At 41.0% G+C, this 26,319-nt stretch overlaps 1 protein-coding gene across 1 annotated transcript in view; it reads left to right on the top strand.

Annotated features, from left to right (window-relative positions):
- Positions 1–11,002, top strand: part of rtca (RNA 3'-terminal phosphate cyclase) — a 40,099-nt gene extending 29,097 nt beyond the window's left edge. Inside the window, exons 6-11 of the mRNA XM_059984637.1 lie at positions 2,904–3,045; positions 3,935–4,059; positions 4,268–4,326; positions 4,901–4,995; positions 6,155–6,259; positions 10,374–11,002. Coding sequence (XP_059840620.1) covers positions 2,904–3,045; positions 3,935–4,059; positions 4,268–4,326; positions 4,901–4,995; positions 6,155–6,259; positions 10,374–10,472 — 625 coding nt within the window. The 3' untranslated portion in view covers positions 10,473–11,002. The remainder of the gene's footprint in view (positions 1–2,903; positions 3,046–3,934; positions 4,060–4,267; positions 4,327–4,900; positions 4,996–6,154; positions 6,260–10,373) is intronic.
- The last annotated feature ends 15,317 nt before the right edge of the window (positions 11,003–26,319 follow it).

The following is a 26,319-nucleotide window of genomic DNA, read 5'->3' as shown; positions in this document are numbered from 1 at the left end:
GATCATCCACCTTAGATTTTGTTTAGATCTAACTGGATTGATTCTGCTGCCTGAAGGTTATCAGGCTGTCCCCCATCGACAAACTTTACTAGTCTATTTGTTATGTGCTTAATTGTTAATGTAAATTAAAAACAGCACTAGCCTTAAAATGTGAAAATGATCCTCTCACCTTAACTCATTGTGTTCTGTTCTTGAGCCAATTCTGCACCCATTTTTACACCTTACCTTGAAATCCCTGCCACCTGTAATTTGATTGTTCATCTCTCATGGGGTACCTTGTCAAAAGCCTTTTGAAAATCCAAGTAAATAATGTTATGTACCCCTAGGGTTCATATTTTCTGTGGATTATCACTTTAAAATGTCGGGAGAATGAGACTGACTTTTGGATATTGTTTGAGCTGTTACAGAGAGAGAGTGAAAGAGACAGAAACTGCTCGAAAGATTGATATGGTTTCTCTACAAGCGTGTTTACTTTTCCACGATGTCACTGCCTGCTTGTAAAGTTCTTGCGGAGAGAGGAGGGCAGAGCAGGTTGATGGGCAGCTGGTGTTCAGCATGCTGAAATAAATACCAGGTCAGCTGCTGGACACTGGATGAGCTTGTTGTGCTCACAAGAAGGTGGGTTTGTGGAAGATCGATTCTGGGAAATCGATCAGTGGCTCTCACAGTGCAGAAAAGATGTCACCAGTGGGGTGTTATTTGTGTGTCCAACCCTGGCCAGGGTTGATAATTCCACCACGGAAGAACGGTTGCCATTGTTTTGTGGTCACATTCGATGACTTTAAAGGAAGAGAAGAGAGGAGAAGGTTTGAAACAGAAGAAACCTATTGACAAAGAGGTCACTGTTTGGACTCTCTCCTCTGTAGCCTGTAAAGGTATGTTAGAGTTCCATTTGAATACGAAGGTGTGACTGTCATGTAGTTAATCCACAGGAGTGGGTTCTCTGTGATTACCACTTGTGTGTTACCCTTGTCTGGGTGTGGTAGTTCACTGAAGAAAGGCAAATCACTGTAGGAGTTATTTCGTATGTCGTGGAACTGGATAAGTGGTAATCACATTGTGTGTGATTGGAGTAACCTTGTGTGGAAATTACCTGTGTGTGATAATCCTTGCCTGGGTTGGTAGTTTTACCATTTGAAGATGGCACCTCAGTGATAAGCTACTGTTGGTGATAATCCGTACGTGGATTCTGTTTGAATATCCTGTGGCCACCACTTTGGGATGACCCGTAGCTGAATTTGGGTGTGGTACCACCTGTGTTGAAAGGATATTCGTTGAAGATCACTGTCGGTGATACTTCGTGTGTGGAGTGGAACAACTTCGGAGATAAAACCTGCTGCTATTGCTATTTTAGAATATAATTGTCTTCTCACAACAACGCCTTTGGATTACAAATCTCTCTCTCTTACCAACAACAGCAACCTCGTGCATTGAACTGACCTTTCTTACATATCATCATAAGACTGGATTCATTTACCCCTAGACTTGAAGAAGCTTGGTTTTCCTATTTCCACACGTGTGTGTGTGTGTATCATTGCTAACCTGTTTGATATATTTGCATTTATATTACTGTATTGCTTAGTTACTAATAAACACTATTAGTTTATAGCAATACCAGACTCCAGTGCGTTCTCCATTTCTGTTGTTTCCTTAACCCGGTCATGGGGTACGTGACAATAATATCAGCCTTACTATTGTCACCAGAAATGTTATTTGCCTCTTCATAGAACTCCAGCATGATTAAACATGATTTCCCCTTTCTGAACCCTTGCTGGCTTTCTGCTAACATTCCTGTTCTTATCAGCTGGTTTTCCAGCTCATTCTTTATTATTGTTTCCATTATCTTGCATGCGATACACATTAAGCTTACTGGTCTATAATTACCAGAGTCAGTGCAGTCACCCTTCTTATTTACTGGGACAATGTTAGCCCATTTCTCGTCCTTGGGGTTTTCACCAGTCTTCAATGACTTTTGAAAAATGCATGTAGGGTTTTGTATATATATAATCACAAACTTCTTTAAGTCCCCTTGGATATCTGATGTCCATATATCCAATGGGACTTTTCTGATGAAGCAACACCTCACTTTCTAAGTTCTCTAAATCACTAAAAACAGCCTTAATTTTTCTCTTTCTCCAGTTACTCAATTAGTTTTTCTTAAAATTTTTAGATTTCCAGTGGCACTTTTTTTTTTGCTTTACAGGTAATACAGGTATTTATTTGTGTATGGGAATGAAGCATAATATCAGAGTGATCCAGAGGCATCTTTGCACCACCAGTAAAAGGTGGTCTGGGGTTTTCTGACAATAGCGGACCCAAGGATTTCATTGGAACATAGAACAGAGAGCAGTACAGCACAGGAATAGGCCATCTGGCCTGCAGTGTTGTGCCAAACCAGCTAAAAAGCAAATCAAAAAACACCCAAACACTAAGCCTGCCTACCTACACCATGTCCACTTTCTTCCATCTTCCTTACATCCATGTGCTTAGTCAAACGTCTCTTAAAAGCCTCCAATGTATTTGTCTCCACCAGAATACTAGACATTCACAACTCCCTAAGTTTAAAAAAAACTTACCCCTCACATCCCCTTTGAACCTTCTTTCTCCCTGTCACCTTCAATGCATGCCCTCTGGTATTAGACATTTCAACCCTGGAAAACATACTTTTTGTCCACTCTATCTATGCCCCTCATAATCTTGTAAACCTCTGTCAGATTTCCCCTCAGACTCTGCCGGTCTAGAGAAAACAACCCATGTTTAACTAGCCTCTCATGTTAGAGTAATGATCTGGACTGGGGACTCCTGGTGATTTACCCACTTTACCATTCTGCTTCATCTGACACTTCAGATTAATAATGTAGGGTGAAGATTGGCATATTTGAACTAAATGTTTTGTTTTGCAGAGGTTACTATCCAAAGGGTGGAGGTGAGGTGAGAGTGAAGGTGTCTCCAATAAAACTTCTTACTCCAATAAACATGACAGAAAGAGGAACCATTAAAAAGATATATGGGAGAGCCTTTGTAGCTGGAGTTCTACCATTCAAAGTATGTGATACATCTTGCAATTATATTTGAATGTTATATAATTATAGCTTTTTAAAATTTTTATTTGAACAAACTTTTTTTGTTTCCAATAGTGCTTTTGAATTTTTGGTTGTGCTTTGAATATTGTATCCAATGGTTACAGAAAGAGAAAGTGTGTGCAGAATTGAAAATTAGAGAGTCTAACCCCTGGTCAAATGAAGTACAGTATGTTGTCTCAATTGGGGACAGTTGATATTGGTTGTATCTGCTAAGCCTGCAGTGCTGCCCATTTTAAAAATGCTTTTGATCATGAAATTGTTCTGAAGGGCAAACACTAAGTTATGTTGGGGTTGCACTTTGCTTATTGGAGCATTAGCTGAGTTTGTAGGCAATACAGTGAAAGTACTGTAGGATTTGCAAATATTCTTGTGGCAGTGTGAGGGTGCTGGTCAGCTATGGAGAATTAATACTGTAGTCATATATTTCAGACCAGCATCTGATCTGGAATTATCTTTTATGTTATCCACTCCTCATTCTATGTGGCCATGTGTCTTATCCTTTTATCAAGTACTTATTTGGTTTGTTTTGGATCACACATTATCAACTGTATTAAATTCCATTAAACAATTTACTCTGGTGGGATTTGAAACTCCAAATCTTTAGCTTTCAAGTGCTAAATTCAGTACTGCAGTAACAAATGATTTTGATAGGCAATGATAACTTGAAAGCTTAAATGACTATATTTTATTGGATGTAGCCCAACTTCCTGCAGAAAACTGCAAATTTTTGTTCTATAGGTGGCAAATGTTAATTTCTGAGCATTAAAAATAATTCACTGTATTAATCCATTATAAAGCAAGTGTTTATGCTGAGATTAATGTGAAGTAATGTTGTTTTTCCTTTTAATTAGCTTGCATCTGAGATGACATCTGCAGCAATTCGGTGCATCAGGAAAGAACTGCGTGACATTTATATAAATATCGTACCTGTACAGGAGCCCAAGGATAAGGCTTTTGGAAATGGAAATGGAATTATGTAAGAAGCAAAAATCTACCGTTGCACTTGAATGAAAGGTTCTCTTCTGTTTTAAAAGCAGGAACTATTCCTGCAGTTTTTGGTATTTTCCTCTCCATCGCACTGTAAATGAATTCAAAACCTAACCATGTTTAATACTAATTTGTGTGTCATCCTTAGAAAAATCTGCAAAGCAAGTTCTAACTTCTGGATCTAATTTCTTATCCAGTGTCTTTGCTGAAACCTCTACAGGATGTGTACTTGCAGGATCTGCCCTCGGTAAAAAAGGTAAGATATTAATGTTTTAAATTAGCGAAGAATAAACAGCAAATAAATGTACTGAGCTGCTATTAATCCATTACAACTACTTGTTTATATGTCATCTTATAATATGGTCATATATCCCAAGACTACTCACGGGAGTTTCCAATCTGCTGGCAAACTAGAATAGTTTCAGCAGTGGAAGTGATGAAAAGCCACTGGGAATAGTGAGAGTAATTATAGTAAAGTTAAAAGACTAAAGATAGAGCCAATAGTAGTGACCATTGCCTGTGGGATTTATGAAAGCTGGAAAGAAACAAGGTTTGCAGGTACGAGGACATCTGCAGATGTTGGAAATTCAAACAACACACACAAAATGCTGGTGGAACACTGCAGGCCAGGCAGCATCTATAGGGAGAAGCGCTGTCGACGTTTCGGGCCGAGACCTTCATCGGGTCCTGACAAAGGGTCTGGGCCCGAAACGTCGACAGTGCTTCTCCTTATAGATGCTGCCTGGCCTGCTGTGTTCCACCAGCAATTTTGTGTGTGTAAGGTTTGCAGCTAGTCCTGTCTCAATATTTTGATTGTTTCTGAAACACAGGGGTTTCTGCAGACAGAGTTGGAATTGAAGCTGCTGAGATGTTGTTGATGAATCTTCGACATGGTGGATGTGTGGACCAGTACTTGCAGGATCAGGTATATTTAGTGCATAAAGAAATATTTAACTAACTTATAAGACTTAAATATTTTTGTAAAAATGTATTGATCTCTATTATAATCCTGAAATTATTTCCTCCTGCCTTGCTTCAGTTGTGCAGTTTATATGATTGGCTTCTCGAATGCTAGCTGTATGTTGATAGTTAAGTACACAATCAAGTAGTCCCCACTGTATGGGATGGGGTGAATTGCAATAAAATAGTTAAGTACACAATCAAGTAGTCCCCACTGTATGGGATGGGGTGAATTGCAATAATATCTCAAGCATTTTATTAAACTAATCTTGTTCTGAACTTTATAAAAATTACATACGGTTAAATGTAATTTAACCAAAAGCATAATAGCTTTTATTTGGGTCATGGTTCTGAATATGACAGTCGTTTAGCACATATCCAATTTAAGTGTGTATCTATATTTCTGTAAATTAATACAAAAATAACTTGGATTCATAGAAATAACATTTTGCCTGGACATATAGAGATGTGGTCATAAATGTGTAAAGACAACCCTAAGGCATGTGTCGTATATTGCATTAGATTTATTATATTATTTACGCTTGGTCAGGGTAAAGTGGGGGATGTTTTAATGCCTGTTTTGACCTGGTAGCCAGTTGTAATAATTGAAATTTGTTATTTTTATTAAAAACTGGTTCTGTCCAATAGCACTGCTTTATACTATGTTCTAAAAATCAAATTCCTTCCATGAGTCTTCGAAGAGGACCACAATCTTGTCGTAGGGTTTGGAGGCTTGCATGCCTCAATGAGCCGGAGAGCTATGTTGTCTGGAGTCAGGGCTTTATGCTTTGGCTCTTCGTAGGGTCACCCATGCCAAACAGGTCAAAGGGTAGAGGCCAGACTAAGAGTGATCCACCGGTCTCCGGGTTCAGGGATTCAGCTTGGGGTTAACAACCCTGACTGATTAAAAATAAAATTGTTATGGAAACAGCAATGAAGAATCTTTCTCTGTCTATGTGTGACGGTATGGACAAGCAGAAATGGAGGACTTTCATTGCTGCACTAAATGCCAGCAGCATAATGAGCAGTAAGTAAGTAGCCTTGAATAAAGACATAGAGAATTGTCTTAGTCAATGGTGAAATGATAGTGTAACACAGCCGTGAACTTTTGTCTCTTTACTTAGCTCATTATTTTCATGGCTCTTGCTAATGGTGTCTCCAGACTAAGAACTGGCCCTTTGACCCTTCACACGCAGACTGCGATGCACTTTGCAGAATTGTTAACTAAGGTCAGTATATTTGTTACCCATGAACATTTCTGGCAATGTGATTGTTTTTAAATCAATGTTATTTTATGGTATTTTCCTTGCACTTCCATGAAGTCTCTGGAAATATTTTGTCCTTTTTTTTTTTGGAATGTTTGAAGACGATCATGGGTTACCAGCTCAAACTGAAGGGTTAAGTGCAAATCAGTCTTATGCTAACCTTAAATAATTTTCACGCCGAATGCACTACAATTATTAAAACTTTACCTTGTACTACAGCATTCCCCATCTGTCTCCGGAGACTGAAATTGAAGTGCAGCATTTCAATTTCCAATTTTAAATAATATTTCCCCGTGGCAGTAATTTACAGAAATCCTAGTAAGTGTGTTGCTATCCTCCATGTGGATATCATACCTTGGGTGTCAAGTGTATAATTTTATTGCAGACAGCAATCTTTCAGATGAAGGGGGGAGAAAGGTAAATGTCATCCATTTTGTTACTCTGCAGTCAACTTCTGACTCTATATGTTTTTGTTCGTAATCTTGGAGGGGTGGTGTAGAATGATTTGATAGCTTAAGATGATTAAAGTATATTCAGTTTATCATGCTGTGGGTGTTTTGTAAATAAAGATGCAAAGTATCCATAAAGTATATAGTCTCCAAACTGAATAATGTGTTTTCTACTAACAAATACTAACAACTACTAACAAATAAAAAGTTACATTTGACTTGGAACAATTTTTACCTAATGCCTTTTCCACCTTAATTAGAATAAGATAACATGGTGTTGTAGTGATGTCGATAGAAGGGTGCGCCAAACCGTGTATGGAGTCGAAAAGTTGCCGCCACCAGGTTGCTGGGACGATGGGGCGAGGTTGGCCTGTAGCCATGTTGCACAGGAGGGTACTCTCACCTGGGCCTACTAGAAAGTCCTGCAGCTGCAAACCCGAGACTGCAGTCCTGTAGCTGGGCATCTCATCGTCTGCTTGCTGTGCCTCCGTCAGTGCTGCATAGTCCACCCCCAGGGACAGGGCCTGGACAGCTGGTCTGGAGAGTGTGTCCGCCACGACGTTGTCCTTTCCTGAGACACACTGGATGTCCGTCGTGTACTCGGAGATGTAGGACGGATGTCGCTGCTGGTGAGCCGACCAGGGATCGGACACCTTCGTGAATGCGAAGGTCAACGGTTTGTGGTCCATGAACGCGGTGAATGACCTGCCTTCTAAGAAGTACCTGAAATGCCGGATTGCCCGATACAGTGCCAACAGCTCCCGGTCGAAAGCACTGTACTTGAGTTTGGGTGGTCGTAGGTGCTTGCTGAAGAACACCAGGGGTTGCCAGCGTCCCTCGATGAGCTGCTCCAGCACCTCACCAACTGCTGTGTCGGATGCGTCCACCGTGAGGGCGGTCGGACCGTCCGTTCTGGGGTGCACCAGCATCGCGGCATCTGCCAAGGCTTCCTTGGCTTTAACAAAAGCAGCCGCGGCCTCCTTGTTCCAAGTAATGCCCTTGCTTTTACCCGACATCAGGGTGTACAAAGGACGCATGATATGGGCTGCTGAGGGGAGGAAACGGTGGTAGAAGTTCACCATACCAACGAACTCCTGCAGGCCTTTGACCGTGTTGGGCCGGGCAAAGTGGCGGATCGCGTCTACCTTGGCGGTCAGAGGTGTTCCCCGTCTTTGGTAATCCTGTGGCCCAGGAAGTCAATGGTATCAAGACCGAACTGGCATTTGGCCGGGTTGATCGTGAGGCCGAAATCACTCGGGCGGGAGTAGAGCTGGCAGAGGTGGGACAGATGCTCCTGAGGACTACTGCTGGTTATAAGGATGTTGTCCAAATAGATGAACCCAAAGTCCAGGTCACGTCCCACCGCATCCATTAGCCGCTGGAATGTCTGTGCGGCATTCTTCAGGCTGAACGGCATTCGGAGCAACTCGAACAGGGTGATGAGTGCTGTTTTGGGGATGTCTTCAGGGTGCACCAGGATTTGATGGTATCCCCGGACAAGGTCTACTTTGGAAAATATTCTTGCCCCGTGCAGGTTTGCTGCAAAGTCCGGTATGTGCAGCATGGGGTAGCGATCTGGAGTTGTAGCCTCATTCAGTCTGCGGTAGTCGCCGCATGGTCTCTAACCCCCGGTTGCTTTGGGCACCATGTGCTGGGGGGAGGCTCATGGGCTGTCGGACCTGCATACGATCCCCAATTCCTCCATCCTCTTGAACTCAGGCGGAGCTTTTCCGGGGGGAGCCTTCATGTGCGGGCGTGGAGGGGTGGTCCCTGGGTCAGAATGTGGTGCTGTACCCGTGTCTGGGCATGGCTGCCGTGAACTGCGGTGCCAGAATCGATGGAAAGTCTGCCAGGATTCTGGTGAATTTGTTGTCCGACAGCGTGATGGAGTCCAGGTGTGGGGCCGGCAACTTGGCTTCACCCAGGGAGAATGTCTGGAAAGTCTCGGCATGTACCAGTCTTTTCCCTTGCAAGTCGACCAGCAGGCTGTGAGCTCACAAGAAGTCCGCCCCCAGGAGTGGTTGGGCCACAGCGGCCAGTGTGAAGTCCCACGTGAACTGGCTGGCGCCGAACTGCAGCTGCACTGTGCGGGTACTGTAGGTCCGTATCGTGTTGCCGTTTGCGGCCCTCAGGGTGGGCCCTGGCTTCCTGTTGCGGGTGTCGTACCCCGTTGGGGGCATGATGCTGATTTCCGCTCCAGTGTCGACCAAGAAAAGGCATCCCGACTGTTTGTCCCAGACGTACAAGAGGCTGTCCTGGTGGCCAGCCGCCATAGTCATTAACGGCAGCTGGCCCTGGCCCTTGCAGGGCGGGCGACAATGGCGGGCTTTTGTGCCCCACCGCTGGTGGTAGGAACACCACTGTTCACTCCTGCCTCTGTATTTTGTGCGCCCCCCCCCTGCCAGGCCTGGTCTGGTCTGCTGTTGGGCGTGTGGCCTGGTAATCTGACTGATGGACGCCACGCTCTCCCTCTTGGCTTTCCACAGCACGTCTGCCCGGGCCGCCACCTTCCGGGGGTCGCTGAAATCTGCGTTGGCCAGCAGCAGATGTATGTCCTCGGACAGCTGCTCTAGGAACGCCTGCTCAAACATGAGGCAGGGCTTGTGTCTGTCAGCCAGGGCCAGCATCTCGTTCATCAATGCTGATGGCAGCCTGTCTCCCAAACCGTCCAGGTGAAGCAGGCAGGCACCCCGTTCACGCCGTGAGAGGCCAAAGGTCCCAATGAGCAGCGCTTTGAATGCTTCATATTTGCCTTCTTCTGGGGACGACTGTATGAAATCCGCAACCTGTGCGGCCGTCTCCTGGTCAGGGCGCTCACCACGTGGTAGTAACGCGTGGAATCGGAGGATATCTGCTGAATCTGGAACTGGGCTTCTGCTTGGCTAAACCACATGCGTGGTCGCAGCGTCCAGAAGGTCAGTAGTTTTAGCGAAACTGCGTGAACAGATGAAGAGTCGGTCATCTTTGGTCCAAATCCCTTTTGGACCATCAGGGTCACCAATGTAGCGATGTACTACATACAGAGCTAGAGACGACACGCAGTCGGTAAGTCGTTTCAAGACTAGTTTATTCAAACTTAGCAGCGCTGGCATTTAATCCCTAGCGCCCGCCCTCTCCGGGCGGAAATGACATCAGAGGCGCATTACCAAAGTCTCTCCCCGCACGCTGGTTATTTGTGAGCTGGTTCACCTGCGCAGAAAGTGGGTCGCCACAGTTAATTCTTTGCCAAACAAGATATCTAATTTGACTTTGATCAAAGGCAGAACTGCATCTTCTGTATGTGAATGTTGTACTCTGGATATGGACATGCAAGCATTCGGGGTCGGGCCAGTCCAAAAGTTATTTATTAAGGCTTTTTGGTCAATAAAATGGTGGTTAGAGAACAACATTATAACTTGGGCTGTAGTATGAGTTTTTGCTGTAATCTGCACTGGAGTATTCTAATTTAGCTCTTTTCATTTGAATAAAATAAGCCTAATTAAAATGCTTCCTTAAACTTTCTGAAGTTATATTTTGTGTTGTATTCAGGTCCCAGGAAATGCATGATGTTTCTTCAATAACACAAAGTCTCTTGTACAACATGTAAGGTGTTAAAACAGGTTTTCATTTTGTTTTGTATTTTCTTTCAGGCTAAGTTTACAGTAAATAAAATAAGTGATCAAGAATCTGGATCGGGAACGTGTGTCATAGAATGTGAGGGGATAGGAATGGCAAATCCCAACTTCTGAAATTTGAAATGTACATGCCATCCAAAAGTTACGGAAGCTGTATATTTTTTCAGTACCTTGGAGGTTCTTGATCCTCGTAACTATATCATGGAAGACTTGAATTTACAGAAATAAACATTGTATTAATATACAAGGGTTTTTTGTTGATATACTGATATAAGGAAGATAAGTTAACTGGGTAACAGCAACTTTGAAAGATCTCAAAACCGAAGGGGAATTTCACACAATAATTTTTGGAAGTGAGAAGAATTTGAGTTCCTTAGAGCATTTTAATCGATTATTAAAAAATCCTGTGTTTGCTGATCTAGCAAGAGAAATGTTGTAAGATAAAATAACATTTTAAAGCAAAAGTTCTACTTTAATGGTAATTATTATAGCTTAAAACTTCAACAGTTTTGTGCATGGCTCTACTGTAATACAGCAAATGCACTTCAATGTAAGACAATATATTTGAATATTGTGTATATTTTTCATTTGCAATGAGTTATAACATCAAATTTGCTGAGGAATAAAAATGAGCAGTCATCAATCATTTGGATCAATTGATTGGTAATTTGATTTCATCTTTATGCTTCCAACCTGTTGATCGTTTATTTAACTTGCTACGACTAGCCTTAGGATTTCCATGTCATTCTGAGGAGGTGGAGAAGAGGGTGTCTGATGTGGACAGGAGGGCATTAAGGTGAATGTAGAATACCAAGTCCTGGTGTCAGAACAAATGTGACAACGGTGGGACAAAGAGTTAAAATAATGCAGAATTCTGGGGAACTGATTGTACCTTTAAAAATAAAATGTGTGTGTGAGGTTGAAAATCTTAAATTTAAAGCATTAAGGGTAGATGGATTTTTAGGTGAATAGAAATGTGTAAACATGAGTTGTATTCAGGTGGCAGGAAGTGCATGCAAGTGCTTTTGAAAGAGCTGTGTAAAGTGTCAAGATCGCAAAGCATGGTCCTCTCCTTGAGATGAGGTGCGATAATGATGGCAATGATATGGAATCCGTGTCCAAGGATTATTTGTCTTCCCTGCCTTTGGGTATTAAATGCTGATATAACTTTTCAGGTGAGCTATAATTTTATTGAATGAGTAGTTTGCAGTTGGAGAGAGAGTTGGGTATAAGAGTTCAACCTGTGTTTTTGACATTATCTTGGAAGAACAGATATAATACTTGAACCAATGCATAGATAGTGAACAGAAGTCAGCTTGGGAGAAATTCTGGGTACAGATAATTGTTACTTTCAGCCCAGGTAAAAAATTAATACCAATTGACTTGACCATCCAGAATAGAACAGTCTTGATATGCACCCTGGTCATCTTTAGATGGTTTTGGTTGTGTACTATACACATGATAAATTGTGGTAACTTCTCAAGCTGGATTTGACAACTTTGAGATCTTTGTCATTAAATACAGTAGCACTAACATCTTAACATAATTCCAATGACCTCTCCAAGGGACACCCTCCTTTTGCACCTTCCACTCTCTTTATGTTGCTAGATCAAATGTTCTGAAGGACAAGAGCAGTTCAAAAGTGTTTCCAACATTTTTCACAGCAAACAAGAATGCCAATAAGTGCAAATATGCAAGCATCTCTTTTTCCAGAAAACATTTAAGAGTCTTATTGCCTCTCCTCCCAAATCCTAAGAGCATCACTTTTCCAAAACATAGTAGTCACAGGATGTTAGGAAACATCTCAATTATTGTCATCTATCACTGGTAAGCTGAAAGAGTCTCCTCATCATTTGTGATTCAAGTTATGTAAATAAGGTGTGTGTGATAGTTAATAGTAAATAAATTCATTTACAATATTAAAATATGTGTAAGAGTATAATATTCACATGCATATAGATATTTAATTGGTCTCATTCAGAATTGTGGATAATTACAACATGGAAGTAAGTTGCTTGGCTGATCATGTTCCTGCTCGTTTAAGAAAGGCCATCCTCTGTTAAGCCTTCATATCGAACCCGCAGTAAGATGTCCATAAAATGACTGTTAAAACTTGACCTAAAATCTAAACTGTGTTTATAGAATGTAGCATCAAGGCTTCTTTTATATTCTTGTCTCATTTTATAAATCTTAAGGACTACAAATGGAACACTGTGTGCAGATTATTTACTGCACTATAGAAAGGATGTGGTCACATTGGAAAGAATGGAAGAGATTCATCAGGACGTGATCTGGGATGAAGCATCTTGGTTATGAGGAGAGTTTGTGTTTTTTTTGGAGGCAGGGAAGGCTGAAGTAGTACATTACAAAATTATATGAGGGCCAAAGATTAGATAGTAAAAAAAAACATTTTTCCCTGTACTGGAGGTAACCAAAATAAGAAGAGCATAGGTTTGGAGTGAAAGGTAAGAGGTTTAGAAGGGATCTGAGGGAAAAATTTCATTCAGTGGGTGGTTTGAATCTGAATGCATCACCTAAGTGGGTGGTGGATGCAGGTACAGTTGGCCCTCCTTATCTGTGGGGGATTGGTTCCGAGACCCCCACGCGGATATCAAAAAACGTGGATGCTCAAGTCCCTTATTTAACCTGAAACAATGAGGTGGTCTTTAGGACCCAGCAGAACCCCGGACTTTATTTAACGTGTTCAGTGTGGTGGATATTAGTACCCAGTGCAGCTCTAAATCCGCGATGTTTCTGTTCAAGAAAATAATCACAATCACGATTGAAAATAAGGTGGAAGTAATAAAGTGATCAGAAAGAGGTGAAACGCCATCGGTCATTGGAAAAGCATTGGGCTACAGTCGTTCAACGATTGGAACAATTTTAATGGAGCGTGTGAAAAGCTCTGCCCCGATGAAAGCTACAAATATTACTAAGCAACGCAGTTTATTTATTGAAATACGTATGTTTCTTAAGTGTTTTATATGCATAGAAAGGTAAAATATGTACTATATACTAAGAAAAACGTTTGACTGACGCTAAATAATACCAGATGTACCTGTTCCGACCTCAAATCCGACTTAAAGATGGACTCAGGAACGGAACTCATTCATAACCCGGGGACTGCCTGTACTTTTAAGTCATTTCTAGATTACTTATAATACCTAATACAAAGTAAATGCTATGTAAATAATTGTTATACTGAATTGTTTAGGGAATAATGACAAGAAAAAGTAGTCTGTACATGCTCAAAGAACAAGTGCTGGAGCGAGAACTTCCGGGTTTTCCCAATCCACGGTGGTTGAATCCGTGGATAAAGAGGGCCGACTGTATACTCATGACATTTAGGATGCATTTAGATTGTGTGTGTGTGTAAAAGAAAGATGGCATAGAAAGCTATGGGTCAAGCACTGGTTTAAGGGATTAGTGTAGATAGATACTCAATAGTTGGGATAGATATTGTGGGATAAATTATCTTTTTCTGTGCTGTATAGCTCTATCACAAATGCCTTTATAATGGCCTGCCCAATTTCTTCTGCTACCTTCGAGGATATGAACCAAAAACATCATATTTCCTTTTCCTCTTAAAATTGTAAAATTTAGTTTATATCACCTAGATAATAGTGCTATCAATGTAAATAATTTCAAACATGTTCTTATTGAAAGGTAAATAGGTACAAGGGCCAGATTTACTTCTGCTTAAATTCTTAGCTACTTTCATTTTTTTCACTTCTCTGTATATTTCTTTTTGAAGTTTGTTACTATCCAAGTCCATATCATTAACATTAAATTAAAAACAAAGCTGACTTCACTGATCCTTGGGACCTGTCATTCCACTTACTCCAATCTGAAAAACATCCATTTCTAACTCACATTTTGTCCATTGACTTTTTCCTGCCAACTCTACTGCTCCATTAATCCCAATGTAAATGAAAGCTCTTTCAAGAGTTCCTGACTCTTTATTTCTGTATAGCTATGATTAATGATTCCTGGTAAAATATTAAATGTCCAACAATGTAAGTATTTTTGACAAATGCTAATTAAATGAAAGTCTAGTTAAGTAAGTTTAAGCTGGAACTATTGAAAACTCATCTCACAGGAAATGCTATGAAATGTCTGTTACCATATCTATAATTAAACTATATCATTGTTCTTTCTTCTTACACCCTCATACATTTAGGCCAACCTAGGTGGATTATCATTTAAACGCATTATTCCTTTTTTGTAATGTGTTTTGAATGTTATTTAGCTTGAATAAAAGCAAAACTTATTTATTAAATGCTAAAGCTTCCCTACAGTTTTAATTTTCAAAACCTCAGAGTTGTATTGATCAGCAAGTGTGTTGAGGACTGTGTACAAAGGGTGTTATCAAAACAAAACATGGATGAACTACTGAAGTCTGGGATTGTAGTATTCAAATCTGGTGAGCCTGACCTTCACAAGATAATCAAGATGCGTCCTCCATAAGGATATGCCAAGAGACTATACTAGTCCAAAATTGAGTCCCAGACCAACTGTCAGTTGTGGATGGGCTTGCATACTATAACAGGCTGCAAAATGAGGCAGGAGGTATTGCCAACAGCAGTGTATCCCTTGCAGATGAGCTTAATCCATTAAATGGATATTTTGAACAGAAGAAATGTGACAAACACTTTCTCTCCCCCCGCCCCGCCCCAATAGCCTGCAATACATATGAACTCAAAGTCACCATTCCAGACATATGATCGGTCTTATGCGGAGTGAACCCACAGAAAGCATCTGGCCCGAATGGTTCCCCTGCCGGTGCCCCTTCATCCTGCACTGATCAGCTGGTGAGGGTATTTGTAGATATTTTTTACCTCTTCCTGCTTCAATCTGAGGTTTCCACCTGATTTTAAAAAGAGCATCATCATCCCTGTACCTAAGAAAAACAAAGTAATATACCTTAATGACTACTGCCTGGTGGCTCTGATAGACACCATAATGAAGTGGTCATGGCATGCATTAACTCAAACCTCCCAGACAACCACGACCCTCTGCAATTTGCCCACCACCAAAACAGGTCCATAGCATATACCATTCCCCCGGTATTAAGCTCATCTCTGGAGTAACTGGGTGTGAAAGACACCTACACAAGACTGTTGTTTATTGTCTACAGCTCTGCTTTCATTTCCAAACAAGCCCATCTCCAGGCTCCTAAATCTGGGACTCAACACCTCCTCTTGCAACTGGATTCTTGTCTTCCTGCACAACAGACTACAATCAGTAAGGATAGGCAGCAACACCTTTACCATGCAACACACACAATGCAGGAGCTCAGCAGGCCAGGCAGCATCTAGGAAAAGAGTACCATTGGTATTTCAGAATGAAACTCTTTGGTGGGACTGGAGGAAAAAAAGCACTTTTCCTAGATGCTGCCTGGTCTGCAGAGTTCCTCCAGCATTGTGTGTGTGTGCTGCACGGATTTCCAGCAACTGCAAATTTTCTTTTGTTTGTGAACACCTTTGCCACCATTATTTCTCAACTCTAGTTCCTCAGCCCCATAACTCTACTCCTTATACACTCACAACTGTGTGGCCAGATTCTGTTTAACTCCATAATTTTGCAGATGACACAACCATAGTGATCATATCTCAATATCGAATCCGAATACCGGAAGGAGAGCCTGGTGACATTGTGCTATGAAAGCCCCCCTTTCCCTCAGTAACAGCAAAACAGAAGAGATCAGCATTGATCTCTGGTCCACATGCTCCTATTTCCTGGATAAGGTTGCTAAAGTTGAGTGGGTTGAGAGGTTCAAGTTCCTAGGAATGACCATCACCAATAGCCTGTCCTGGTCCAACCAGAAAAAGCTCACCAGCACCTCCACTTCCTCAAGAGGCTAAAGGAATTTGATGTGGACAGAGCTTAGCACATCGCGGAAACCTCCCTCTGTGGGCTCTGTCTATGTTCTAGCTGCCTTGGTGAAGCAGACAGCATAATCAAAGATCCAGCCCACTATGGACATCCTCCCTTCACGATACCACCCACTTCATGCAAAAGATACAGAAGTCTGAAAGTAATGCCAACAGGTTCAAGGACATCTTCAATCGTGCTGTTTTAAGACTATTGAACACTCCCTAGTATGATAAAATGTAATTTTGACCTCGCAATTTACCTTGTTATGACCTTGCACTGCACCTTCTCTGTAAACAATGTTGTAACCTGCACTCAGACGGTCTGCACCTGGGCTGGACTGGAACCAATGTACCAGGGGGAGCGTTTGCTGCTGCTGTTCAGGAGGCCTTAAACTAATGTGGCAGGGGGATGGGTTTAAGTGCAGAGAGACAGAGAGGTGTAAAATGAGGGTAGAAGCAAAAAGTAGTAAGGTGAAAAGTAAAAATGGCAGGCAGGCAAGTCCAGGGCAAAAAGCAAAAAGAGCCACTTTTCAACATAATTGTATAAGGGCTAAGTGTTGTAAAAACAAGCCTGAAGGCTTTATGTATCAATGCGAGGAGCATTCGCAACAAGGTGGTTGAATTGAGTGTACAGATAGTTATTAATGAATATGATATAGTTGGGATCACAGAGACATGGCTCCAGGGTGATCAAGGATGGGAGCTCAACATCCAGGGATATTCAATATTCTGGAGGGATAGACAGGAAAGAAAAGGAGGTGAGGTAGCATTGCTGGTTAGAGAGGAGATCAACGCAATAGAAAGGAAGGGCATTAGCCTGGAGGATGTGGAATCAATATGGGTAGAGCTGCATAACACTAAGGGCAGAAAACGCTGGTGGGAGTAGTAGTGAGGTTGGGGATGGTATTAAACAGGAAATTAGAAATGTGTGCAATAAAGGAACAGTAGTTATAATGGGTGACTTCAATCTACATATAGTTTGGGTGAACCAAATTGGTAAGGGTGCTGAGGAAGAGGATTTCTTAGAATGTATGCAGGATGGTTTTCTGAACCAACATGTCGAGGAACCAACTAGAGAGCAGGCCATTCTAGATTAGGTATTGAGCAATGAGGAAGGGTTAGTTAGTAATCTTGTCGTGCGAGGTCCCTTGGGTAAGAGCGACCGTAATGTGGTGGAATTCTTCATTAAGGTGGAGAGTGACATAGTTAATTCAGAAACATAGGTTCTGAACTTAAAGAAGGGTAACTTTGAAGGTATGAGACGTGAATTAGCTAAGATAGACCGGCAAATGATACTTAAAGGGTTGACGGTGGATATGCAATGGCAAGCATTTAAAGATTGCATGGATGAACTACAACAATTGTTCATCCCAGTTTGGCAAAAGAATAAACCAGGGAAGGTAGTGCACCCGTGGCTGAAAAGGGAAATTAGGGATAGTATCAAGTCCTAAGAAGAAACATATAAATTAGCAAAAAAAAGCGGCACACCTGAGGACTGAGAGAAATTCAGAGACCAGCAGAGGAGGACAAAGGGCTTAATTAGGAAAGGGAAAAAAGATTATGAGAGAAAGTTGGCAGGGAACATAAAAACTGACTGTAAAAGCTTTTATAGATACATGAAAAAAATAAGATTGGTCAAGACAAATGTAGGTCCCTTACAGTCAGAAACAGGTGAATTGATCGTAGGGAACAAAGACATGGCAGACCAATTGAATAACTACTTTGGTTCTGTCTTCACTAAGGAGGACATAAATAATCTTGCAGAAATAGTAAGGGACCGAGGGTCTAGTGAGATGGAGGAACTGAGGGAAATACATGTTAGTAGGGAAGTGGTGTTAGGTAAATTGAAGGGATTAAAGTCAGATAAATCCCCAGGGCCAGATGGTCTGCATCCCAACGTGATTAAGGAAGTAGCCCAAGAAATAGTGGATGCATTAGTGATAATTTTTCAAAACTCCTTAGATTCTGGATTAGTTCCTGAGGATTGGAGGGTGGCTAATGTAACCCCACTTTTTAAAAAAGGAGGGAGAGAGAAACCGGGGAATTATAGACCGGTTAGTCTGACATTGGTGGTGGGGAAAATGCTAGAGTCGGTTATCAAAGATGTGATAACAGCACATTTGGAAAGAGGTGAAATCATCGGACAAAGTCAGCATGGATTTGTGAAAAGAAAATCACATCTGACGAATCTTACAGAATTTTTTGAAGATGTAACTAGTAGAGTGGATAGGGGAGAGCCAGTGGATGTGGTATATTTAGATTTTCAAAAGGCTTTTGACAAGGTCCCACACAGGAGATTAGTGTGCAAACTTAAAGCACACGGTATTGGGGATATGGTATTGATGTGGATGGAGAATTGGTTGGCAGACAGGAAGCAAAGAGTGGGAGTAAATGGGACCTTTTCAGAATGGCAGGCAGTGACTAGTGGGGTACCACAAGGCTCAGTGCTGGGACCCCAGTTGTTTACAATATATATTAATAATTTAGACGAGGGAATTAACTGCAGCATCTCCAAGTTTGCAGATGACACGAAGCTAGGCGGTGGTGTTAGCTGTGAGGAGGATGCTAAGAAAATGCAGGGTGACTTGGATAGGTTAGGTGAGTGGGCAAATTCATGGCAGATGCAATTTAATGTGGATAAATGTGAAGTTATCCACTTTTATTGCAAGAACAGAAAAACAGATTATTATCTGAACGGTGGCCGATTAGGAAAAGGGGAGATGCAACGAGACCTGGGTGTCATTGTTCACCAGTCATTGAAGGTGGGCATTGTGGTGAACTACATATACCTGTCTGGACACGCCCCCTGCTGACTGCTCCTGTGGCTCCTCCCACAGACCCCTGTATAAAGGTGATCAAGGCCTGAGCCCGGCCTCTCAGTCTCCAGGATGTAGTATGGTGGTCACTCACTGCTTGTTCCTTCTTCCTGTCAATAAAAGCCGATATCTCGCCTTTACATCTCAGAGTGAGTTATTGATGGTGCATCAGGCATGCAGATACAGCAGGCGGTGAAAAAGGCAAATGGTACGTTGGCATTCATAGCAAAAGGATTTGAGTACAAGAGCAGGGAGGTTCTACTGCAGTTGTACAAGGCCTTGGTGGGACCGCACCTAGAATATTGTGTGCAGTTTTGGTCCCCTAATCTGAGGAAAGACATTCTTGCCATAGAGGGAATACAGAGAAGGTTCACCAGATTGATTCCTGGGATGGCAGGACTTTCATATGAAGAAAGGCTGGATTGACTAGGCTTATACACACTAGAATTTAGAAGATTGAGGGGGGATCTTATTGAAAGGTATAAAATTCTAAAGGGATTGGACAGGCTAGATGCAGGAAGATTGTTTCTGATGTTGGGGAAGTCCAGAACGAGGGGTCACAGTTTAAGGATAAAGGGGAAGCCTTTTAGGACCGAGATGAGGAAAAACTTCTTCACAAAGAGAGTGGTGAATCTGTGGAATTCTCTGCCACAGGAAACAGTTACGGCTGGTTCATTGGCTATATTTAAGAGGAAGTTAGATATGGCCCTTGTGGCTAAAGAGATCAGGGGGTATGAAGAGAAAGCAGGTACATGGTTCTGAGTTGGATGATCAGCCATGATCATACTGAATGGTGGTTCAGGCTCGAAGGGCCGAATGGCCGACTTCTGCACCTATTTTCTATGTTTCTACTATCTCAATGCACTGTGATAATGAATTGGTCTCTGAAAGGTATGCAAGATATGTTTTTACTGTACCGAGGTACATGTGAGAATAAACAGTTACCGATTTGTTGGCAAAGTTTTATGTCCTGAGTTTGTTGCAGCATCTTTTCAACAACTTTATTGGCTTTACTTTATAGATATTAAACTTGCGCGTCTGCAGGTAGCGGGCCGTTGTATATACATAGATAAACCCATATTTGGTCTGCGGGATTTTTTTTGTGTGTATCTAGCACAAATGTAGGAAAACTTAATGATGATTCTGCCAATTTATGATTGTCAGAATGTGCCCCTTCTGGTTGAGTGGACGGAACATGAGATGAAGCTGATGTTCAGTTACAATTTGTAGTGACTTAGATGTCACTGAATGGGTGAAGCAGCTTCTCTGTATTTGTTGTGACTCTAACAGTATCTAACAGCTTTCCGCAGATGACTAAATCCCAAGTATTTCTCGACCATATTATTATAATTTTGGAATATGATCGGCGCCAAATATGATTAATTAACCAAAGCAAGGTTCTGGTGGAATGCTATTATGTCGAGAGGTAATCAAATCCGAATTGCTAGATTCAGCAGTCCCCTGGTGCAGGGTCAGCAACTATTTGTTAGTTTCAAGGGACGTGGTTATAAGTTAGGAGACGTCACAAAGCCCAAGCTGGTGCTGAAACTCATCCCAATTACTAGCTGCCAGGAACCCAAACCTGTGCCCTCACTTACCGAAATCTAATGCAGCATGTTCACTTAATTTCATCCATACCAACGCCCTAAAGCCAGCGAAGGGAAGCCAGACCCTTCTAATTGGAATTAACGTCCAGACATGTGGAGCCCCGACCAGTGCATTCGACCCACAGCGGATCGAGTTTATTTTGTTGATTTTGGGGGTAAGGTTATTAAAACTCAGAAAATGCTAATTGTCAGCTCAATGCTAATTGTCAGCTCTCACAGATGAATGGTGGAAATTTGACATACCTTCAATGGAGCCATGCATATCTTTGCAAGCGATCTTTCAGTCATAATATGTTTATTTGTATCTACTGTTGGCTGAGTTAAAGTCGACTGTGCCAATGCCATTATTTACTAGGGATTAAAATGCATAGATTTTAAACTCAGCATATGCAGGTAAATATTTAATGTATGCGGTTAACATAGCACTATAACAGCGCCAGCAATCCGGTTTCCATTCTGATGTTATCTGTGTAAAGAGTTTGTGTTTTCTCCATATGACAATTTGAGTTTCCTCCGGGTGCTTCGGTTTCCTCCCACGTTCCAAAGATGAGCGTGTTAGTAGATTCATATGGTCATATGGGTATAATTGGGCTCGTTCTCAAACGGTGAAGAGATAACATTTCAGGAATGTTACAATAAATGAAAGCTGTTTGTTGGGGGTTTTTTTAGGAGGCATCCAGCATTTCCTATATGATAACATGCGCTTTTCTACCTTTATCTAAAAGTTTATCCAACATGTACAGAAGTAGGCGTTAGAAACATAGAAAACCTACAGCACAATACAGGCCCTTCGACCCACAATGCTGTGCTGAACATGTACTTACTTTAGAAATTACCTAGGATTACCCATAGCCCTATATTTTTCTAAGGTTCATGTACCTGTCCAAGAGTCTCTTAAAATACCCTATCGTTTCCGCCTCCACCACCGTCACCGGCAGCCCATTCTACGCCCTCACCATTTTCTGTGCATAAAACTTACCCCTGACATCTCCTCTGTACCTACTTCCAAGCACCTTAAAACTATGCCCTCTATTTCAGCCCAGGGAAAAGCCTCTGACTATCCACATGATCAATGCCTCTCATCATCTTGTACATCTCTGTCAGGTCACCTCTTATCCTCCGTCGCTCCAAGGAGAAAAGGCTGAGTTCACTCAACCTATTTTAAAGCATGCTCCCCAAGCCAGGCAATGTCCTTGTAAATCTCCTCTGCACCCTTTCTATAATTTCCACATCCTTCCTGCAGTGAGGCGAATCTAGTTAAATCTTTATATTTTCTAAACCGCTGTAACAGTGTGAAAACAGCAAAATTGCGGGTGTGCTAACGACCAAGCTGTGGTTCCTTATTGTCCGGAAAATCTTGACATCGACATTGCCTGTATTGATTAATCTATCCTTCCAAATTTGGAAAGAGGAGAGAGAAGGAAGAGTATGATTTGAGAACAATGCCGAATGACGAAAGGAAGAATGTTAGTAACTTGCCACTGACGACACTACTCCTCTTGTTTCTATATTGGTACTATTGTCATGGTAGCACACAGAGAAAGTATTGTGTGACAAGCCAAATCCAGACTGGATCATATTTAAACAGTTTCCTTCCAATTGTAATCATAATATAGTGACCACTGCGGGAATGCTTAATGCTAACATCAATTGTTTAAACAACCACGAATATGTTATTAACGGCGCTTAAGGAAGGCAAAGGGTTTACTCTGACAATAGATTTGATACCCCCCCCCACCCCGGAATTGTAGTGATGAAAGTGTTTAAAGTGGGCGATGGAAGTTATTGCTCGTAGCAGAATCTTCCCGTTGCCTCAAAATGGGCGCTCGAGTTTAACGGCAATTGTATATTTTGCCGAATTCCAGATTCGTGTTCATTAACAGTGTGCATATGGCTCAAAACTCACTACACAATTCTTCCAGAGATTGCAGCTTCAAGTACCACGATGCTTTGAACACAGACATTTCATTTGATGCTCCAGCGAGGCGTTCTTCTATTGGTTGAAAATTTAAACCAAGCTCCCAATTTATCTCTGAAATGAATATAGGGAATGCCAGGTACCATTTTCAGGAAGATTAATTAAAGTTTGTCCAATAGTATCTCTAAACCAACACCAGTAAAAAAAAAGGCCTCACTGATCATGAACCCACGTTGGAGCTTGCTTTTGTATTTTCTACCTGCAAAAGAAAGTGACTTGGAAGGTATTGAGGTTGTGAAATGTAAATCTTTCTTTGTATCCAATGGGATAGAAATGGTGATTATATGATCAAATAATATCATCCCTACAAGTATTTAAGAAATGTTTCACTTCTGTTGGTAAACTCCATTATCAATAGTTGTTAGTCCAACATGTATGACAATACATGTAATGCAAGAAAATAATGTAATATTGAAATGTGTTCCTATACTAATCTGAATTATGATTCACAGATGTTGTCCAATCTAAGTAAGGTGTAATTGATATCACTTGTGGGTAGATTAAGCCAACAGAAAGGATCTGATTTATTTTATAGGAGCAATATGATACACAATTAACCTTTTAACATCCCTAATGGTTATCATAATCTTTCAAAATAATATAGCTTTTGTACATTAAAGGGTAGTGAACAAAATAGATTTTTTTGTTTTGTTTTCTGATCAGTTCGACATGAAACCTTAGTTTCTAGATTAGGTATGAAAGGCATAGCTAAATCAAATGGATAATAGTACATTGGGAGCTTGTTTTTGATCCCTTTATTTTTGTTGATATGGAGGGAAGTAATCACTTCTGAGTTGATATATTGTCAGGCTGGCATTACCTATTTCCCATTCAAAAGGTAATTTACACCTTTCTAGTGAGAGTTCTGATTGTTCTTGATTTACTTGGTTGTGCAGTAGCTGATTATCTCTGGTAACTAACAATCAGAAATGAGTTACTACTGACAAATTCAAAGAAAAATGAAGCATGGAATACCGTTTAAGGAAATGCATGATCATGTGCTTTGGAGGAAAGAATAAAAGCATGGACTAATTTCTAAATGGGGAGTGAATTCAAAAATTGGAGGTGCAAAGGGACTTGGGTGTCCTATTGCAGGATTCTCTAAAGGTTAGCTTACAGGTTGGGTTGACAGTAAGGAAGGCAAAAGCAATGTTAGCATTCATTTTGAGAAGACTAGAATATACAAGCAAGGATGCAATGCTGAAGCTTTCTAAGACATTGGTCAGACAACATTTGGATATTGTGAACAGTTCTGGGCCTGTTCATCATCATCATCATCATCTGGTGCCATGCCAGTTTGAGCTTTGACTGCCATAGTCCACACACTCCTGTTTTGGGTCAAGTGGATCAATTCATTGGTATTCATTTCCAGTTCTCTGGCTGCTGTCTCCATCATCACTTATCTTTGCCTTCCTCTTGCTTTCTTCCCATCAATCTTTCCCATAATTACCGTGCATTCTAACTCCTCTTTCCTAATCACAAGTCCAAAAAAGTTATGTTGCCTTTTCATGATCTCATACATTATTTCTCTTTTTGTGCTTGCTCTGGTCATGACATCCTCATTAGATACTCATTTTGTCCATGATATTCTTTGCATCCTCCTCAAAAACCACATCTTTGCTGCTTCAATTCATTTCCTCATGTTACTAGATACTGTCCAACATTCTGAACCATATAACATAACTGGATAAACATAACATTTCAGTACTCTGAAGTGAGTTGTCTTGCCTAGTTTAGTGTTGGTCAGTATATTCTTCATTCTTGTAAAGGTGTCTTTTGCCATCCCTATCCTTCTTTCAATGACCATGTCACACCTGCCATCTGATGTCACCCAGTTTCCTAAGTAGCAAAAGTTCTGTACCTGTTTGATGTCTTCCCCATTTATTCTCAGCCTGCAGATAGGATTCTCCTTCTTTTTAGATATCACCATACATTCTGCCTTTTGCAATTGATAGACAGACCCATTTTTGCACTTTCTTCAACAACTACATCTATTAAGTTTTGTAGTTCTTCCTCCGTACTTGCAATTAACACAGTGTCATCCGCATTTCTGAAATTATTGATGTTTTCACCGCCAACTTTGATTCCCAAGATGTCTCTTATTTTTTGTGATATTGTCTCATTGTATGCATTAAACAAATCAGGGAGAAAACACACCCTTGTCTAACACCTCTCTTGATTTTCATAAACTGACTCACTTCTTCATCTATTCTTACAGTCGCAGTTTGTTCCCAGTACAGATTTCTGATTAGGCGGAGGTCTTTTGAATCTAGATCTAGAGTTTCCTGTAATACTTCAAATAACTTATTGTGCTTCACTTTATCAAACACTTTTGTGTAGTCAATAAAACAAACACATTTTTTTGCACTTGAGTAGCTTGTTCTGATAGTACCTTAACATTTATATCGTGTTTCTTTTACCTTTGTCTTTCACAAAGCCACATTGTTCTTTACCTTTTTCAGCTTGTATCTTATTTTTAGCTCTTATCATCAAAATTCTTAGAAGTATCTTGGTAATATGACTCATTAAACTTATGGTCCTATGTTATTCACATTCTATTGCTCCAGGTTTCTTAGGAAGAGTGATAAATACTGATTTTACCATCTCTTATGGTATTATTCCAGTCTCATAAATGTCTTTGATTAAATCAGTAAATTTTTTCAATTCCATAATCTTCAAGGGCAATAATTTCTTCTGTTACTAATTCATCAGGACCTGCTGCCTTTACTTTCTTCACCTTATTTATTGCATTACGAACTTCAGAGTTTAAAATACTTGGACCTTCAATGTTCTTCTTAATTTCTGGTTTTTTGCCTCGATAGTCTTCAAACAATTTCTGAATGTACTCAGTGCATCTGTTCATAATCTCATCTTTTTCCATGATAATGGTACCGTCCTTTGCTTTCAAACATCCACCTGAAGAACAGAGGAGCTTTGGGCCCATTACCTAAGGAAAAAAAGGCTGGCATTGGAAAAGATCCAGAGGAGGAACACATGAGGAGCATTTGATGCCTCTGGGCCTGTACTTGCTGGATTTGGAAAGAATTAATGGGGATCTCATTGAAAACTATTGAATATTGAAAGACATAGTTAGAAGGGACGTGGAGAGGAGAGTGGGCTAGAATCTAATAGTGGTCTTGGACCAGAGAGCACATATCTGAATAGAAGGGAGATGAACAGAGATGAGGAAGAATTTCTTTAGCTAGAGGATGGTGAATCTGTTGAACTCACTGCTGCAGATGGTTATGGAGGTCAAGTCACTGGGTATATTTAAAGTGGAGGTAGACAGGATTTTGGTTCATCAGGGCATCATAGGTTACAAGAAGAAGACAGACGAATGGATTGAGAGGTAAGAAATCAGCCACGGTGGAACTGGTGAAGCAGTACTGATGGGCTGAATGGCCCAATGTCATAGTCTTATGGTTTAAAATATTTACTGGAAATCTAAAACAAAACATTTAATTACCCTTTGCTAGATAGGTGTCTATAAAAAAGCCATTATTCAAAGACTCTGAAGCACTTTACAGGGGTTGGGGGAGAGAGAAGGAGGGATGATTTCTGGGTAAAGCTTGCTCATTTCTGATTGAAATAGGGGGAGTATTTATGTTCTCAAAGGGTTATGGATCTTAAGCCAAAAAAATCATTTCAGAGGCATATCTTATGAGAATTGCTATATTTTTCCTC

This window comes from Hypanus sabinus, chromosome 11 (genome assembly GCF_030144855.1).
Source record: "Hypanus sabinus isolate sHypSab1 chromosome 11, sHypSab1.hap1, whole genome shotgun sequence".
Taxonomy (NCBI): Eukaryota; Metazoa; Chordata; class Chondrichthyes; order Myliobatiformes; family Dasyatidae; genus Hypanus; species Hypanus sabinus.
This window is presented reverse-complemented; position numbering and strand designations above follow the sequence as displayed.